Source organism: Perkinsus marinus (assembly GCF_000006405.1).
Source record: "Perkinsus marinus ATCC 50983 genomic scaffold scf_1104296969786, whole genome shotgun sequence".
NCBI lineage: Eukaryota > Perkinsozoa > Perkinsida > Perkinsidae > Perkinsus > Perkinsus marinus.
This window is the reverse complement of record NW_003202674.1, coordinates 122,750-140,222: the sequence shown is the minus strand read 5'-3', so window position 1 is coordinate 140,222 and position 17,473 is coordinate 122,750. Positions and strand designations below refer to the sequence as shown.

General features: G+C 46.1%; 4 protein-coding genes across 4 annotated transcripts; 2 read left to right on the top strand and 2 right to left on the bottom strand.

Moving 5' to 3' along the window:
- Positions 1 to 3,757: 3,757 nt before the first annotated feature.
- Pmar_PMAR021985 (hypothetical protein) lies at positions 3,758 to 4,696 on the bottom strand (the record flags this gene model as incomplete). The annotated part of the gene is made up of 1 exon (XM_002767849.1): positions 3,758 to 4,696. One exon carries the CDS (start codon positions 4,694 to 4,696, stop codon positions 3,758 to 3,760), a length of 939 nt encoding a protein of 312 aa, XP_002767895.1.
- A 1,712-nt stretch (positions 4,697 to 6,408) lies between these two features.
- Positions 6,409 to 9,353, top strand: Pmar_PMAR021984 (hypothetical protein). The gene is made up of 4 exons (XM_002767848.1): positions 6,409 to 6,553; positions 6,726 to 7,526; positions 7,579 to 8,325; positions 8,384 to 9,353. The coding sequence occupies exons 1-4, from the start codon at positions 6,422 to 6,424 to the stop codon at positions 9,146 to 9,148; spliced, it is 2,445 nt and encodes an 814-aa protein (XP_002767894.1). The 5' UTR covers positions 6,409 to 6,421; the 3' UTR covers positions 9,149 to 9,353.
- A 1,624-nt stretch (positions 9,354 to 10,977) lies between these two features.
- Pmar_PMAR021983 (ATP-binding cassette transporter, putative) lies at positions 10,978 to 12,753 on the bottom strand (the record flags this gene model as incomplete). The annotated part of the gene is made up of 1 exon (XM_002767847.1): positions 10,978 to 12,753. The coding sequence occupies one exon, from the start codon at positions 12,751 to 12,753 to the stop codon at positions 10,978 to 10,980; it is 1,776 nt and encodes a 591-aa protein (XP_002767893.1).
- A 1,956-nt stretch (positions 12,754 to 14,709) lies between these two features.
- Pmar_PMAR021982 (Phosphatidylcholine transfer protein, putative) lies at positions 14,710 to 16,982 on the top strand (the record flags this gene model as incomplete). Its single annotated transcript, XM_002767846.1, has 8 exons — positions 14,710 to 14,853; positions 15,067 to 15,117; positions 15,583 to 15,723; positions 15,769 to 15,880; positions 16,316 to 16,387; positions 16,429 to 16,530; positions 16,578 to 16,741; positions 16,929 to 16,982. 8 exons carry the CDS (start codon positions 14,710 to 14,712, stop codon positions 16,980 to 16,982), a joined length of 840 nt encoding a protein of 279 aa, XP_002767892.1.
- Positions 16,983 to 17,473: the final 491 nt, after the last annotated feature.

Below are 17,473 nucleotides of genomic sequence, written 5' to 3'. Positions count from 1 at the left end.
CAATACAAAATTGTGTAAATTCTTATTAAAAGTTGAACTTTTCCGAAATAACAATACAAAATTTTGTAAATTCTTATTAAAAATTACATTTTTTTCCAAAATGATAATACGAAATTGTGTAAATTCTTATTAAAAAATACATTTTTCCCAAATATTAATATATAATGCTGTAAATTTTTATTGGAAATTACAAAAACTAACAAGAACCTTTCACACAACTACAAAGAAGGTAGACGCTGTAATCCTACTCCTATAGCCATAACTTGATATCATTTGAAAATACCAGATATGCATATACTAAATATAGTGATAACTGATTGTATCTATAGTGATGATATTCATAAAATAGCGATTATAATGTATAAACATATTAACAGTATATATAGATAGAGTTAACGAACTAGATATGACCCTATTATATATACACGATATGAGTAATGAAAATTTTTCCCCTCACCTGAGGTAGACGAGCTTGCAGCAGAGGCTCTTTGGGTAGAAGCAGATCGGCCTTGTTGAGGTAAGCACTAACAGTAGCCAGTTTACCGAGGCCTTTATCCAGTAGTCCAACCTGTGAAGAATCGTAGCAATTATGGTATTAAAAATTTTAGATTCACCATGAGAGTCTCAGTGAGTCCCATATCTTTAACTGGCGTTTCCACCTTGATGTAGTCGGCAAAACTGTCCGGGTTGCTGACCGTCGGGTCTTCAGTGCCACAGCGCACGAGCAACACTTTTACCATCACTGAGGGCTTTGATAGGACTTCTAAAGTAACGTAGTACCTTGAAAAAAATATTAGTTGGGAAAAATAACAGAAAAAAAACCAACTCACTTGTGAGACTGGAAATTTGTGATGGTTTTGGAGTAGTCGGAAAAATACGGTATGCTGGTGGGAAAATATTCAACATTCTTGGCCTTGTCAAAACCCACGACAGGATCCACGCATTGCTGCCACTGTGCTGATGCTATCACCAAGGATGAGATGAAATAGACGATAAATAAAGTCACAATGAGCATCGTGACTGGGGGGAAACTAATAACTGATCATTCCAACAGGCATACGAAACTGGTCAATACACAATGGTTCTCCTAAGCAAGAAGTTAACACACGATGTAGAGTAGGGGTGTAGAGGAACCCACATGAAATTTTCCAGATTGTCACCAAAACATGTGCGTATTTTCTCATCATTGTGAGACTTCGGAAAAAACCGCAATAGTTCACTGAATTGAACAACCCTTAGTTATGAATTTCACAACACAGAAATGAATTTGTCGGAATTCGAACTACTTTATATCGGAGTTTCACCACCCGTTTAACGTGAAGTGGCGTAATACTCTGTGTAAAACGCGATACTCGCGCTATGCAGTAGTCGTGAAATATATTTTCGTTCCTGACAGAAATGAGAGCCGTTTTTAAGGGTACTTGCGGAATCAACTACATCTTTTAAACATCTAGTTCGTTTTTGGAACCATCAATTTCGTCGGGAGGTTGTCCATGAAAACAGTGAATCCTGGAAATGGTGAACCGGAAAAAATTCCCCGCGAACCCTGATGACAGTGAAGGAACTAGCGCGCGCCACGAGCGCGCGCCAACAAAATTCAAGCCGAGATCCCCTTACGTCATATGTGTTATAATCGACTGGTTGGCCTAGTCGTTAGGAGTTAGAGTTAGTAACCGACTGTCCAGGGTTCAAATCCTGTGATCATCATGGTAATTTTGTAATTGAGACGCGGTTCAACGGTTGAACTGCCATAATTGCCCCGGTGACACGAAATTGAAGTTCCGCACAACGAAGTCGATTTTCCTAAAGGGACGAAGTTGAAGGTCTGAGGGTGTACTCGACGGAATTGGAACTTCTATGACGAACTCGAAGGTTCGAAAGGCGAAATTAAAAGTTCTATTAACACGAACTTGAACTTCCTATCGACTTCGGACGAACTTGAATGTTCTATGACGAAGTTGAAAGTTCTAATTATGAATATGATCTTCCCGTTTCGGATACGTACCTTCAACTTCGCGCGTCCCGACGAAATTGATGGTTCCGAAAAACGAACTAGATGTTTAAAAGGTGTAGTAGGCCTTAAGAGCGTTGGGGGAACTGTTCTCCCAACGCTCCTAAGGCGCGAAACGACAAACTGACTAAGCTGATCTACCCACTACCGCCTTCGTTAAGGCCGTCTTACGAGCAGAATCTTCCACCGTTCAGTATTCATGTGGCATAGTCGTGGATTATGCCAAGATTACATCGTGTGGTATCATCAGCCCTTAGATATAAACACATCTGTTTCCTTTCCATCATTTCTCTTATCGTCTCTACCATCTTTTCTATAGATGGGCACAATTACGTTACGGACCGTTACGGCTGCTCACTTTTACGGTTACGACTCAAGCTCCGTACCCTAGCATTACATACGGCGCCGTAGCGGGTCTTACGGAGATGCAGAGGATGGAACGAGGATTGATCATTCAAGTCGCCTGAATCTATTTCATGTGAATGCTCATCGGTAGACGCGGCCGGGTTGGCAGTTCCGGGCCAGCCTGGGAGTAAGACGGACGGAATTTGCAAAGAAGACGAATGGCAAATGCGAATCTAAATGTTACTCTCAGCGGTTCGGTTGAATCCGAGCCACGAGAAATGAGTTTAATAACTATTTGAGCTATGGAGGAGTGCATTACAGCGAATGTTTGCGCCACAATTCCAAAATAGCAGTTCAGCACCAACCGTAAAGTCGTAAGGCTATTCCGTAACCGTAAACTGCTTACGTTACGCACGCCGTAACGTAAACCGTAAAAAACGTTACGCTGCCCATCTATGATCTTTTCCACCACCACGTGTGAGCATTGGAAAAAGTCATAGTGAATAACCCGGGCAATCAGAATATCTCTCTCGGGTAACGCTGAGTCACCTGCTATGCTCTGCAGGTCCTCTTCCAGTCATATAGCACTACTGCCCTCGAGACTGACAACGGCAACACTTTTCATTATCACATCGAGACGTGAAACTATTCTATCTTTGATAATAGGACGGTGTATATATCGTCGAACCGAGACCAGGACGCGACGAAAAAACAAGTAAAAGAGTAGAAAAGATGAAACACGTACGGAGAAGTGCCACTATGCGACTTCTTCTGCAGGATGACTTGCGTATTCGCGCATTAACTTCTGCTAGTCAAAGTATTCGTGGCATTAATCAACACGCTGAAGAAACGGCATTCTCCAACAGCCTTTGGGTACCTACCTAAGACAAGCGCCGTAGATACAACGGCCGTGCCATCAATCTTAGAACAGTACTTCAATAAACAAGTATAGAGGAGTTTGCCATTCAGCGAAAAAGTGAAATTATCAGCATTCGTCTTTACCCAGTACTCGCTCCGATACGGACATATACCGGAAATGAATGAATCGTAATATTAACCAATGACTACGGGCTCAGTCCGTCATGCTGTGACTGACAATACGACTGCCCAATAGTTATAGAACTGGACGACTTATTCATTAATAGAATTTTAATACCGCTGTTATCCCGCCACAACAAAGTTGGCGGGGATTAAGAATGAAATGTTCATCAAATATGCGACCAACGAGAAGGTGGTTGAAACGATGAAGTCTACAAACTCCCACCTCAAACTCGTGATCATATCTCCTCAACGAAAGACGGCTCAGCAGTCTCAAGGAGTTCGACAGAGCCCACAGACCGACTCATCGTAACGTAGTTGACAACATGTGCAGCAGCTTCAATATTAGAATCCCACTGATAGCTAGCACTGTCCAATTACGGTAGCCAATAGTTGAGCTAGAGCATCTGCATCAACCTCGTCGATCTCACTGTTATCACCAACTCCTGAAGTCGTATCAGCGGTATCCGATGTTGACTCATCCCTCTGTTGCTGAGAGAATACAACACCCATAGGTGATGTGGATTCCACGACTGGGTTAACCGGAGGGGCTTGGGCCGAGATCATCTGTACTACATGAGCAAAAACAGTATTGCTCATTTCCACCTGTCTTCGGAGTTCCTCATTTTGAGTCGCCAAGCCGTAGAGAGCAGATTTCTTAACGCCCCTACGAGTACGTGGTCCTTTCTTCGATGGTCGAGAACTCCTTCGCCCAGTTATAGAACCAACAGAGCCTGTGCACCTCATTGGTGGGGTTGGTAGCAACGGGAGGCTAACCTGACTACCGGGGCTAGGGAGGAGACCAGAATCTTTACCATCATCACAGAGCTCCGACATGAGGCCAATAACTGTCAACAAAGTGCGTTGCTCTCCGAGGACCTTCTCGTGTTCGACATCTACCCTTGCGGCGTCCATATCAGAGAACTCGCCTGGCTGTCTTAGCTCCTCTGAAGAATGTGCGTAGGTACAGGCGGCGTCTTCGCAGAATAGTTTAGGACAGAGCTTAGTTTTGGCCAAGTTGGGCTTCTTGAAGAGCTCATTGTCATGATGAGCGAAGGTACAGTTTGCGCCGTAGTAACAACACCCATTCAGGAAGTGCTTACAGGCACGAGTGTTACGCAGCTGTTGGCGAATACAACGAGATCCACCGTGACGTCTAGGAGTAGCAGCATAAGGCGAGGGGAGTGGTGGAAAGGATGCCCAGTCGGGTAAGTCCACGATAGGAGCCTCATGAAGCTGCGGCGAGTGTGCATCAAAAGTAGTTGTGTCAGAGATAGAAGAGTCAACCCACAGACTCTCCATGGGGGGTAGCCCCGCCACAATGGCGGGGCGATTGTTTGGTTTTCTCGTCATCATTACTAAATGTAAACTACTGTCAATAATCTTCTGGAGAATGCTTTTTTCAGATAACCTCTCGCAAGCGAAAGAGTACCCAACTAAGGGGGCCGCCTTCTACAGTCCGGCTAATCATACGATGAATTGAGGTGAACGCATACCCTCCAATGTGACGCCTATGCGAGCTTGTGGAAACGTCCTGGACACGCAACGCGTGTTAGGGAATAAGCAACAAGGATACTCAAGTCATTACAATAAAAGTATGACACGCTACTAACTGCACCGCTTGATCGTACGGCTTTATACCACCTCGGGAACCCACGGTCAACAATCTTTAACTCTTGATATGATGGCGCATGTCTTCTGTATACGTAAACAAGTGGATACGTATCCACCAATTCCTTGGCCGTTTGATCTCTTAGATAATTCCTTAAGCATGCTCGAACATGGAATGATCATGACTTCACCTACTGTGTGAAACTTCACCCTTACTCGTCCCCTCTTGAGCAATAGTCATGGCATAATACGGATAGAAGTTGACACGTGGCGCACAGAGACGGTGTCGCTAAACTTGGTGTCCTAGATCACTATTTGTTGTCACTAAACTAGGTCTCCGGTGCGAAGGGGCGGAGCTCGCTGAGCCTCTTATCAAAAATTCAGCGGGCTCTTATTGAAATTATTTTGGAAATTGGGTGACTTAAAAACAGAAAGTAGTCGGAGGTGGTCTGGCGTCGTCGACGTGGCCGACCACTGTCTCCTTATAGAGACATGTGAGGAAGGTGATCATCGTGGGATCTGACCTTGGATCATTTGGTTGGGAGTCGTGGTCACTAACGTACTGAGCTAGTAATTCACCTGTTGTGCGAAGAAACGTTTCGTCAAAAAAGCGGGCGAAGCAACAGCGACACCTTCGCTATGTTTTAGCGCCGGTGAGCAGTCAACGGGGGACAGAATGATACCCTGCTTGCCTTCTGAATCGCCCTGGTCGGGTCGGAATTTTTCCTCACGCACGGACGGACGGACGGACACGAGTGTTCGTGCGCGGTAACATAAGCTCCGCTGAGTGGAGCTCATGTTACGAGCGGAGTCCGCTTGCTTCACTCGCTCCGCAATTTAGTGACTCACAAATAGTGATCTAGGAGACCAAATTTAGTGACAGCGTCTGGACATGCCCGTGTCAACTTGCTAACTTGTGAACTCTCACCTCTCTTTCCAAAGCTGAGAACGTGCATCGCTCGATGATGACGATGTACAACTGGATACTACATAGAAAAGTATAACTCTCCTCTCCGATGTGTTCTGGTCTGAGCCTGAATATGAGAAAGTCAAGGAAGGCCACCGAAGAGGGGTTCGGCGACATTGTTAACCTTAGCATTATTCAGTCCTCCGTGACCTTATGCTCCTCGCGAAGCGTTGATCTGATTAACTTATCATTCTCCAATCCTTAGCACTATCGCTTTGATGTCAATCTGAGAATCACACCACGTCAATAGCGAGTTGCTATCATGCGGAATTGGAGCATCTGCCAGGGGTGGAGAACGCAACGCAGGAGGAGGAGGATGAGTTGGTTGAGATCGTCTTATCGTTGGACCTCACGCGAATCTTGCGCTTTTCTCGGGTTTTTCTAGCCCCCTTGAACTAGCGTTATGGGCAGATCATGTGAAATTCGTCTTCTAGTGCAGTTGTTCAGTTATGGGGTGCTTTTCATCAAAACAAGAAGATATCGTGGCGCAACCATTGCACCATTCTGACCATGGCAGCAAGCACTCAGTGAAGTCAGCGGCAACTAGGATGGATGATGCTGCGGGCAAACCCTCGAACGAGGTAATTTCCGTAAGAGACTATTCCCATTGTGTTGGGTTACACAGTCTGAGAACACTCTGGCGTTGCATGTGGTCTATGTCTAGTACTGCGCTCGTTGATCGGGAGCAGATGTTTGGGAATTCTCTCTGTATAGGGGCTCTACGCAATTCACACGTCGATTGTCGTCTTTCAGATAACTGTTAGTGGAGTCGACCCTGTTACCGGGCATCCACCAAGTCCAGCTACTACTGTGCCTACTTTGGCATCTCAAGTGTCCAGGGTTTATACTGAGGCTCGTGCTAACTTCGCCCGGGATGTGGCTAAGGACTCGCAAAAGGCTCTCTTAGCGTTCGAGGGCGATCATTGCTTCCAGAGCTCTGGTGTGGTTGATGAAGTCACCTTATTGAGCCGACCCTCAGGCCAGGGTTCAGCTCGTGTTGTCGGTGGTAAAGTCACTTTGCCTGCCGGTTTGGGTGTCGGTGTAGATCAAGTCGTTGCCTTCTTGATGGACTTCGACGCTCGATCTACTTGGGACACCTCGTTCAAGCGGTGGAAGGTCATAGAAAAGTTTGATGATGCTGACCCGCCTGTTTCTATCTGTTGGGCGGCCACGCGAAACCTCAGCTCCGTTTTGGTTGACCGAGATTTTGTTTTTGCTATGATGGCTGAGAAGCTATCTCCTTCGCGAGCTGTTGTCTCCTATCGCTCGCTTGATTTGGTTGACTACCCCGAGGGTAAGTACGATTTGTCCCTCACTCGTGGTACTATCGTGAACTCTGGTTACATAGTCGAGGCACTTGATGGGGTTATTTTTATATCGCTCTTCGAGCAAATTGATCTTGGAGGAAGCGCCCCATCATTCGTGGCGGAGCGCGAGTTGTCTACTCTTCCATTAAAGCTCGTTAAACTACATACAGCTATTATGTCTTCCAAGATAGTGGTTGCACCCACGACAGCAAAGACTACAGCAGAACCTATAAAATCCGACGATGAAGTAAGTGATACCAGACGAGATGATCGTAGTCGCTCTCATGGCTATTTGTCAGGTACCGAAGCGAGCTGTGGAGGAATCTCAACCGGCGGCAGCTGAGGCCGAGAATACATCTCTGAGTGAAGAGGGTCAGCGTATGATGAAGGTTGGCCTCGATGCTCAAGCGGCTTTATTGGCCTTCCAAAAAGATAGTTCTTTCAAGTCTAAAGGGAAGTCTGGTCCAGTTGAGCTCTCCGTGAGGTCACAGAATGGCAGTGAGATGCAGGTCGTATGTGGCAAGATGAATTGGGGTAAAGATTATACCATTTCCCAAGTGATGGAATTCCTTGGTGATATGACCAACAAGGTTAACTGGGATGATCAGTTGATTGAGGGCAAGGTGCTGAAGAGCTACTTGAACGACGGACAGCGAGAAGTCACTCTGACTTGGACGTCGTATAAAGGAGAGATGGGAGTAGCTGGCCGAGACTTCATCTACGCTGCTGTTAACGAGAAGGTATCTGAGACTAAGGGTGTTATGACATGTCGGTCGGTTGACTTGGACGAGTTCCCAGAACATAAGTTCTCAGCTGAAGCATGTAGAGGTTTTATCCAAAATGCTGGCTATGTAATTGACAAGGCTCCGAGTGGTGACTTGATAGTGTCTTTCTATAACCAAGTCGATGTTCGAGGATCCGTCCCGACATGGATAGTAAATAAGGCCACGATGAAGCAACCCATGAGCTTGGTACCGGCCTTCGCAGCCATCAAGCACTACAAGTTCAAACCAGTACCTGTAGCAGTGCCGTCGGCCAAAGACGAGGTAAGTTGTCACGAATGCGAGTTCCTATCGTGATATCGTTGCATTGGTTTCTTCCAAGGTCCCAATGGTCGAGAAGCCTCAAAGCCTGCCAGTTCCTGAGAAGCCTGAAGAGTCTGTTAAGGAAGTAGCGGCGACGACCGAGTCCCAGCCTCCTAATGAGATAACTTCTCCTCAAGCTAAGATGGCTCTTGATGCCGGTATGACTGCCCAGAAAGCGTTGCTTGCCTTTGAGAAGGATCCGACCTTCAAGTCACAAGGTCGCTCCGGCAATGTGGACTTGTTTGTGCGGCCCCAGACAGTGACTGAGCGACAGGTCGTATGTGGCAAGATGAGCTTTGGTAAGGAGTATACCATCAAACAGATCATGCAGTTTATCAACGACCTGGCGTCCAAAGAGACGTGGGATAGCCAGTTCCAGGATGGTAGAGTTTTAGAGACTTACTCTGAAACATCTGACCGGACCCTTACTTTGACCTGGGCCGCGTATAAGAAGCAAATGGGTGTTGCTGGCCGCGACTTCGTTTATGCTGTCCTCATCGAGATGGTGTCCCCAACAGTTGGTGTTATCGCGACACGTTCGGTGAACAGGGACGACTACCCAGAGCATAAGTTTTTGGATACTCATTGCAGAGGCTTCATCGACAATGCTGGATATGTTATCCATGATGTCGATGGAGAGAAGATTGTATCGTTCTATAATCAAGTAGATGTTGGTGGTTCGGTTCCTACATGGATCGTCAACAAGGCCCAAATGAAGCAACCGATGAGTTTGGATTCTACTTTCCAGGCTCTGAAGAAACACAAGTTCGATCCTGCTGAGTAGCGCAGCAGCACTGATGGTCTTCCAGGGCCACTGCCTTGTCTTTCATTGCTATAGCTATGAGCTATGCACCGGCTGGGAGTTTTTGACTGTAGAGACGCTCTGAGTGCATTCCTCATAGGCTGCTTAGCTAGCCGCTTTGAGTACCTTGTTCAGCTCATATATTTTCATCATCGGTATACGGTTTCTTCATATAATGCAGGGTAAGTGTAGCTCACTTTTCCGCTGTAACCGATTGTGTTGCGTTAATCACTTGAAAAAAGGATTAATAGAATGTGACTTGGATAATTTGCAAGTGTGATTCATCCTGCTTCGTTTTATCGGATTCTATATCACTCAAGAATTCATGATGTGGCATAAATTTGCACTTTCGAGAGTACCACACTGCTAGTAAGAACATTCAGTCGATGCTGAACCTTGTACAAGAGCATAAGATTTGCTCGATTCACTTGATTATTACGAATTTCAATTTCATCGATAAGGATATCACATTTGGTCGTTGCGCATGCGCTTGCATAAATGTCCTACCAGAACCTACCGTATTGGCTCTAGGCCACGGAATGGTATAGCGGCCCCAGTCGCCGAGTAGATATACGTATCGCTTACCGTATTGGCTCTAGGCCACGGAATGGCATAGCGGCCCCAGTCGCCGAGTAGATATACGTATCGCTTACCGTATTGGCTGTAGGCCACGGAATGGCATAGCGGCCCCAGTCGCCGAGTAGATATACGTATCGCTTACCGTATTGGCTGTAGGCCACGGAATGGCATAGCGGCCCCAGTCGCCGAGTAGATATACGTATCGCTTACCGTATTGGCTGTAGGCCACGGAATGGCATAGCGGCCCCAGTCGCCGAGTAGATATACGTAACGCTTACCGTATTGGCTCTAGGTTACGGAATGGCATAGCGGCCCCAGTCGCCGAGTGGATATTCCTGACGCTCACCGTTATGGCTTCAGAACATGGAATGGCATAGCGGCCCCAGTCGCCGAGTAGATATTCGTAACGCTCACTGTATTGGCTCTATGCCACGGAATGGCATAGCGGCCCCATTTGCCGAGTATATATTTGATCCGGATGTCGTAGTGGATTTAGACCATGGAATGGCATAGCGGCCCCATTCGCCAAATAGATATTTTGAATGGTTACTGTACGAGTTTCACCGGCCTTTGCTTTATGCTGAACGCAACTCTCAGACATCATCCCACTGAATGATGATTAGTTCCTTCTCTGGAAGCCACTGCAAGAAATTCTCATGTGACCTGGACCGGAATAGGCTGAAGAGCCAACATAGCTCAGAAACGCCGATGAATCAAACGCTCATCTTATCGAGTTCGCCAACTATGAAAAGAAGACCGTTGAACTGACTATATCCACACTCCGACCTACGTGTCCTCCGTTTCATCTACAGAGAAGATGCAACCATCATACGTTTTCTTCAGCGAGCGTACGAGCCATAAACCAGTACGGTCGCGTGACGAGCATAGAAGCGTCAGCATATGAAATCTTAGCCTCATATTAATGACAGAGGCCACCCCATCCCACAACAACTGTATCAGAAGTCTTCAACGCTCGTAGGGCTATGGTACTCCTTTCCGATAAGCAAAGGTTATCACAAGAACGTTCCTAGCGATTTCGCTTACACCAGATGACAACTGGGCCATATCCGATCAACCCCCATCCTATCTACTAGGACAACTCGACTCTGGGAAGACATACAACAATTACCTCACTCACTATCATCCAGACCATAACATGCAAACTTTCCACGAGTTTCAAATTGAACTTTCATCGTATACAAGATTTCACCCAATATGTGGAATACCTTCCCTCATCTTCGACCTGTATGCAAGTAGTAAAGGGCGGCAAAGAAGAACAGTTGGAGCACCGCTGTCCATATGGCGAGTATGACCATATTCAAACCGAGGTCAGTGTCTTCCAGGTTATACTCGGTTAAAATGAGGTTCCCAAGTGGTGGAGCATCATCGAACTCAGCGAACATGAATGCAGCAAACGCGTACGTGTGGAATGCCAAGTGGTGAACCCACTTCCAGCCTGCGGGTATGCGGTCCGCCGGGACCATGAAGCCACACACCAACATAAACATACCATAGATACCGGCGCCTAAAGCGATACCAATGATGTAATGAGGAGTGGCAGCACCCAGCAGCATCATGAGCGATTCCGAGACAACCATCGAGAGGAACAAGTTGAGGCAAAACCAGCCAAAAGCGTTGAGTCCAGCCAAGCCAACAACCATGCCAGACGAGACCACTGCGATAAGAGCGATACCCGGAAGGCAAGCGAGGAAGTTGGCAATGACGAACACCGCCACGTTAACGTTGGAATTAGCTCGCTCTCGAGCAAACACTGAACGTATCTCATCGAAGAATGGCAGCACGGCTACAGCCATGAATACCAGGAATGCCTGCACATAGAAGAGCATCGGGACTTGGTCTCTCTGAGTGAGCGAGTCGTTTGTCCGAATGTACATAGTGCCGATCATAAAGGAGAGAATAACATACATGACCAGACGAACCCAGTAGATTCCTGGGTTTCTCACGTTATTCTGGAAGTTCCTCACCAGGAGGGTGATGAATTGCTGTAGTTTGCTCGGTCGGACAGTTGCCCAAATCTCACTGTCATTCAAGCGAGGAACGCTGTCAAGATCATCCGACGTATGTGGTGCTCCTCCTTGGTTGGCCACGGTGTTATAGCGGTCGACGAGGCCTGGGACGTCGCCATGACCAGGGAAATCCGTGTTGACTAGATTCATGACATGCTCAGCGGGATTCGTAAAGGTGGGTACGGGATAGCCAGCAGCAGCGAAGTACTCCGGCACCTTATCTGGCGGACCAAAGTAGACAATGTTGCCTTGTACGAGGAAGCACACCTTGCTAAGAGAGAGCCAGATATCGCTACTAGGCTGATGAATAGTCACGACGATTGTGCACTTGTCCTCAGAAGCGAGGTTCTTGAGATATTCCATAATGTTGTAGGCGGACGCTGAGTCCAGACCAGAGGTGGGCTCATCTAGGAGTAGAACAGACGGTGATTTTAGGAGCTCAATCGCGGCGCTTACACGGCGCTTTTGGCCACCAGAAATGCCCTTGCGGAAAACGTCCCCAATGAGAGTATTCTCACAAGAACGCAGACCCATAATGTCAACGACATGTTGAACACGGCGTTCTCGTTCGTCGTGGCTGACTTGTTTGGGTAGAGCCAGACGAGCACTTTGGCGAAGTGTCTCGAGCACGGTGAAGGACCCCATCAGACTGTCTTCTTGAGCAACGTACGCAGATACCGCCCGAAAGGAGATCGGTGTACGACTAATCTTGTTGAGCAAAATGTCGCCGGTGATTTTGCCAGACGAGACACGGTCAGCCAGAATGTCCAATAGCGACGTTTTACCAGAGCCGGAGGGGCCCATGATGGCAACGACTTCACCAGGAGCAGCTGAGCCGCTCACGTTGTTGAGGATACGCTTAACACCGAGCTTCTTGCCCAAGAGGCTCTTTCGGGTGACTTCAAAAGTGACATCGCGCCAATCAAGGGAATGAGATTGTCGTTCGACCTTGTCTACTGGGTGGCGGGTGTAAGCGCTCATCGTTGAAAGAATGGCGAAGAAGCTTTTGTGACGGGAACGTAGTATTCACGTCTATCACAACTCATTATCTAAAGTCTTATTAAGTACCATTTTTGCTCGACTGCCCAACAGCGATAAGAGTTCTGAGTTCATCGAATTCCAACGTGGTTCACATTGGTCACACGTTACGCGAGCCTTATGATCTAGCTTAACACTCTAAGCACCTCACCTTACACGTATATTCAAACACAGCGGAGTGGAAATTGGTCTTTGTCGGAGTCCGACAGAGACTCTCCGTTTTGCGCTGCACTGGGCGTGCGCTAACTGAAAGTAGCGGAGCGAAGCGACTCGAGAATTCCACTTTGATGTATCGTCATATGATGTGACGTCACCCCAACTGTGATTTGCTGCTGTTATGGTAACTCGCTACTGGGTGATTGCGGTCCTATATAGATGTACAGGTCCGTTCACTGTCTCTGGCACACATGTAGTGTATACGGTACTACTATGTGGAAGGATTCAAGAGAACATGTGGTTGTATGCCTCTGAGTCGATTCATATTCAAAGTGATAGTATGGCTTGCTCATGTTTACAAAGGTGATTCGTGCTAATGAATGTATAGTGTTAGCGGCAGTGTTGGAGGCAAAGGTGTTGTTTGGTGTTGTAAACTGTACGCTTGATTGAGTAACCTGTCACTGCTGATGTACAATTACTGTCTAGAACTATGGCGCTTTGAGTATTACAAGTCGTCAACACATACGCCCAAGGGTAAGGTTTTACGCCTAGCAACATCCCTGGTTGGAGGAATATATACATTCGCTTTCTTGAAGAGCTGAGCTCAGGAGTTTTGGCACTACTTAAAGAGTTTACATACGAAGTTTGGTATAAGTGTTCAGAAAACAACGAGATTTTCCCGAAATTTCGTCGGAATATTCATAACGAATTTTGGAAGAAGTGTACCGAAACCAACAAGATTTTTGTGAAATCTCCTCAGAATTTACAAAGAAAATTATGGCTGAAGTTTTCAGAAACCACCGAGAATTCCCCGTATTTTCCTCAGAATTTTCATATTGTAGCCAACACATGTAGTTGACTACGTTCATACTCTCCCACACTTATCAGCTGTTCTGATCGTCCTGTCTTATCACACTTATTCTTTGGAAGGATCTGGGATGGTATTTCCTCATCATTTTCCAACTCGTCGATACTAAGCTGTATAATGAGCCGACTGGGGAAGATCAGTGTCGTTGGATGTGTCCCGAATATACATTGTATATTTATGTAGTACTTATATATTGTACATATATATAGGTATTGATATATTATACATATATATGGTCTTGTATATTATACAGACCTAAATCACGAATAGGGTACGAGTGAAATATGACTTGAAACGACAACCGCAAGGGTATGCGACATGGACGTAGTTAGCCTACGTGTCTCGATAGTGTATACAACTTTTCAAAGCGTTAGGAATTATTCGTCTTGAGGAAGTATCGTGTGGTTTTTGCTAGTAAAATGCTGTTCATAGAATCTTCACGATGCGAAGTTTGAGCATTTCCATCGGGGTTCTCACTGTTTCCTTTCTCCACTTTGACGATTTTGTGTTGACGAAAATTCTGAGGGAATCGCGGGGAACTTCCTCTTTTTTCCTTCCCAGGGGGTTACCAGTTATACCGTGTTCATACCGCTCCTTGCGCAAAGTCTTGGTTAGGAATAGTCACTGAATGCCCGATAAAAGCTTATCATTCTGGCTCATATACATTGGAGTTTCACGACGTCATATGGAGAACACTCGCGAAAATATATCTCGCGACCACTGCATATCACCGCGAATATCGCGTTTTTCACGCCACTTCACGTAAAACGGCCGAAACTCTATTGTTCTGGATTTTTACTACCTTGCTCTTGAGATGGTGTAGTTTATCACATCTGTCGTAGTTGAAGGTTGAGGTACCTGGTTTACTACTGCATATGGGCTGCTCGTTGTCAACAGAAACAAAGAGGGTAGCGTTGGACCCGAAGAAGTTGAAGCGGACTCCATCGGGGAAGCATTATATTTTCGAAGTACCCGTGGAGGACCTGCAAATGCCGGGTGAAAAGGAGCATCATAATAAGGTGATAAAGTCGGGTATTATTTCTAGTCAGTTTTTGAATACCAAAATTCTGTCAAAGTTTTTTTTGGCTGGTCGCGACTATTGAATATCTCATCTGCTTGTAGAGATTTCAGTATCAGAAAATCTCAATAAGTCGGCGCCCGCAGTATGAGAATGTCATCGTCCGCAACAGTTGTTTTCTCGGCTCGTGCAGTGGTATGATTTTTGTGTTAAGGTTTCTACTCCGACTCCTCAGTACGACGAAGCCGTGGACGACAGTGCTGAGGTAATAATTGGAAGTGTGGTATGGCAGGCAGGCAATTTACGCGACATACCTCCTCAGTGGGGGCATGATCAACTACAATATGAAAATTCTGAGGAAATTTTGAGAAATTCTCATTGGTTCATTAGCACTTCTACGCGAATTCGTATGTAAACTTCCATAGTTAGTGAAGAAAACGAACATATATTCATCCAACACTGTTTGCTCGAGCGATCGTTCCTCATCCTCAGACTCAACGGCTCGCCCATGTGCAGTCGTGGACAAGCGAAGACTTTCTTGACTGTTTATCAGAAGTCAGCCAGTTGCAACTTGAAAATGGCGGAGTTGTAGGCTCTTTCTACTCTGTCAGTTGGGCTGATTATTTTCTTGTTTTCTTAGGACACCCCGAAGGTTTCTACTATTTTACCTCCAGAAACACAGGTTCAACGCGCGAAGTAAACGACGGTTAATCGGATTTTTGATCCTTAGAAATTACTGGACGCCGCTTTGGAAGCACAAGAGAAAGTTCTTTATTACTTATCTGCCGATGGTAAGGCTGAATTCGATCCTAATGGGAAGTCGGGCGAAGTGACTATGATGGTGAAGTCGCAGACAAGTGAAACTCTCCAGGTGAGCAATTTCCAAATCCTGATCTACGTTGACGAATGAGTTCAGATCGTCATGGGCTATCGCTCTTTCGGCGTGGATGAAATCGATATGCAGCAGCTTTTGGACGTTCTCATGGACCCAGAAGCGAGAAAGGACTTTGATAAGCAAACCGCTGATGGTGAGTAACAGTTTATAATGGTGGTGGTCGGGACGATGCTGTTAATGATGAACCCGATCAGGGATAGTAGGAAATGCCAGGAGTTCGAAGTGTTGTGATAGCCATTGTAGAGCGAGTCGGAGTGTGTGTCCGTATGTGAGTATCCGGAGCGACTCGGAATAGGAAAGTAACCTTCGTGAGCTTTTGCTTAGAATATGGAATCTCTGTGATTCATATGGCACTGCAGGAAACCAGCTGGAAAAAATAAATGTTTCGAAATATGACATCCGTGGGATTCGAACCTTGGCTCATGGGCAAGGCTTTGAGTCGCAGCAAGCTGTGCCGTACAGTCTTTATTCGACAGAGTCTGCTCATAGAGAAAGCAACAAGCGTTCCGTTTCTACTTGCCGAGGACTAGTAGTAGTTGCTCCTTGCTTACTCTTTTGTGCACTTTAGGGAAAATGTTGAAGAAGGCCCTCATCGATGAGCCTGACAGGCGGTTGGACCTGCATTATGATGCTTTCAAAGGTGAAGTTGATTATTTACACTAGAAGTAACTCTTTCGTTAGGTATGATGAACGTTGGTGGACGTGACGCAGTTTTTGCAGTTCTGCGACAGAAGATTAATAACAATCTTTGGATTGTTTCGTCAAAGTCCGTGGATCTTCCAGGTGGGGTTAGCTTCGGTCGTTTTGCTCTTACTGGTGATTTCCATCAGAGTATCCTGAGAATGGTGTCCTGTCTGGGTATGTCCGATGTGATGTTAAGTTTGCGGGATATGCAATGTCAATCGATCCCGATACTAAGGAGTTGACAGTGACCATGTATAACCAAGTGGACGTAAAGGGTAACATACCTACTTGGATCGTTAACAAGGCACAGGTGAGGCACTACTACTACTACTACTACTACTACTACTACTACTACTACTACTACTACTACTACTACTACTACTACTACTACTACTACTACTACTACTACTACCACTACTACTACTACTACTACTATTGTAGTAGTGTACTACTATTACTACTACGATTATGAGTGTAAAACTCGAGTTTCATGTCAGAACAAACAGCCTGCATGTTTGAATGACTTGTACAAGCTCGTGAGAAAAGATTAATAATCGACTTGATGATCGAGTTCGTGCATATTAACACTGTCTCGAATAATGAGGCGAGGAAGTCAAGCACTGATATCCTACCTCATTTGCAATTCACCAATATTGCTGTTTTTCGCAATTCCTTTTCTCGTTGTATAGATGTTTCCTCCCCATCAAGTGTTGTTGCGTTTCCGCGCTCACTCAGTCTCGCCTCCGACGTGGCACTCTCTTTCTAGGAGTCGTTTTCTGCGTCCCATAGCTCGTCATTGTTCGTTCATACTAGTACACAAGGCGCAACCGCCGCTCACATTACGGTGACTGATTTCGTACTGGGCGGAAATCTGCATCGTTCTGCCAAGACCATTTTTGCCCTTTTCCTGGGGCTCATCGCGCGCTGTGCTGCGGTTTAGGTCTTACGCTTCTCACTCGAGTTGTTGGTGGTGGAAGAGCACTACCTGAAAGATATCAGCTTGTGGACGCTGAGACGGGCAAACATAGTTCTTCTTGGCACG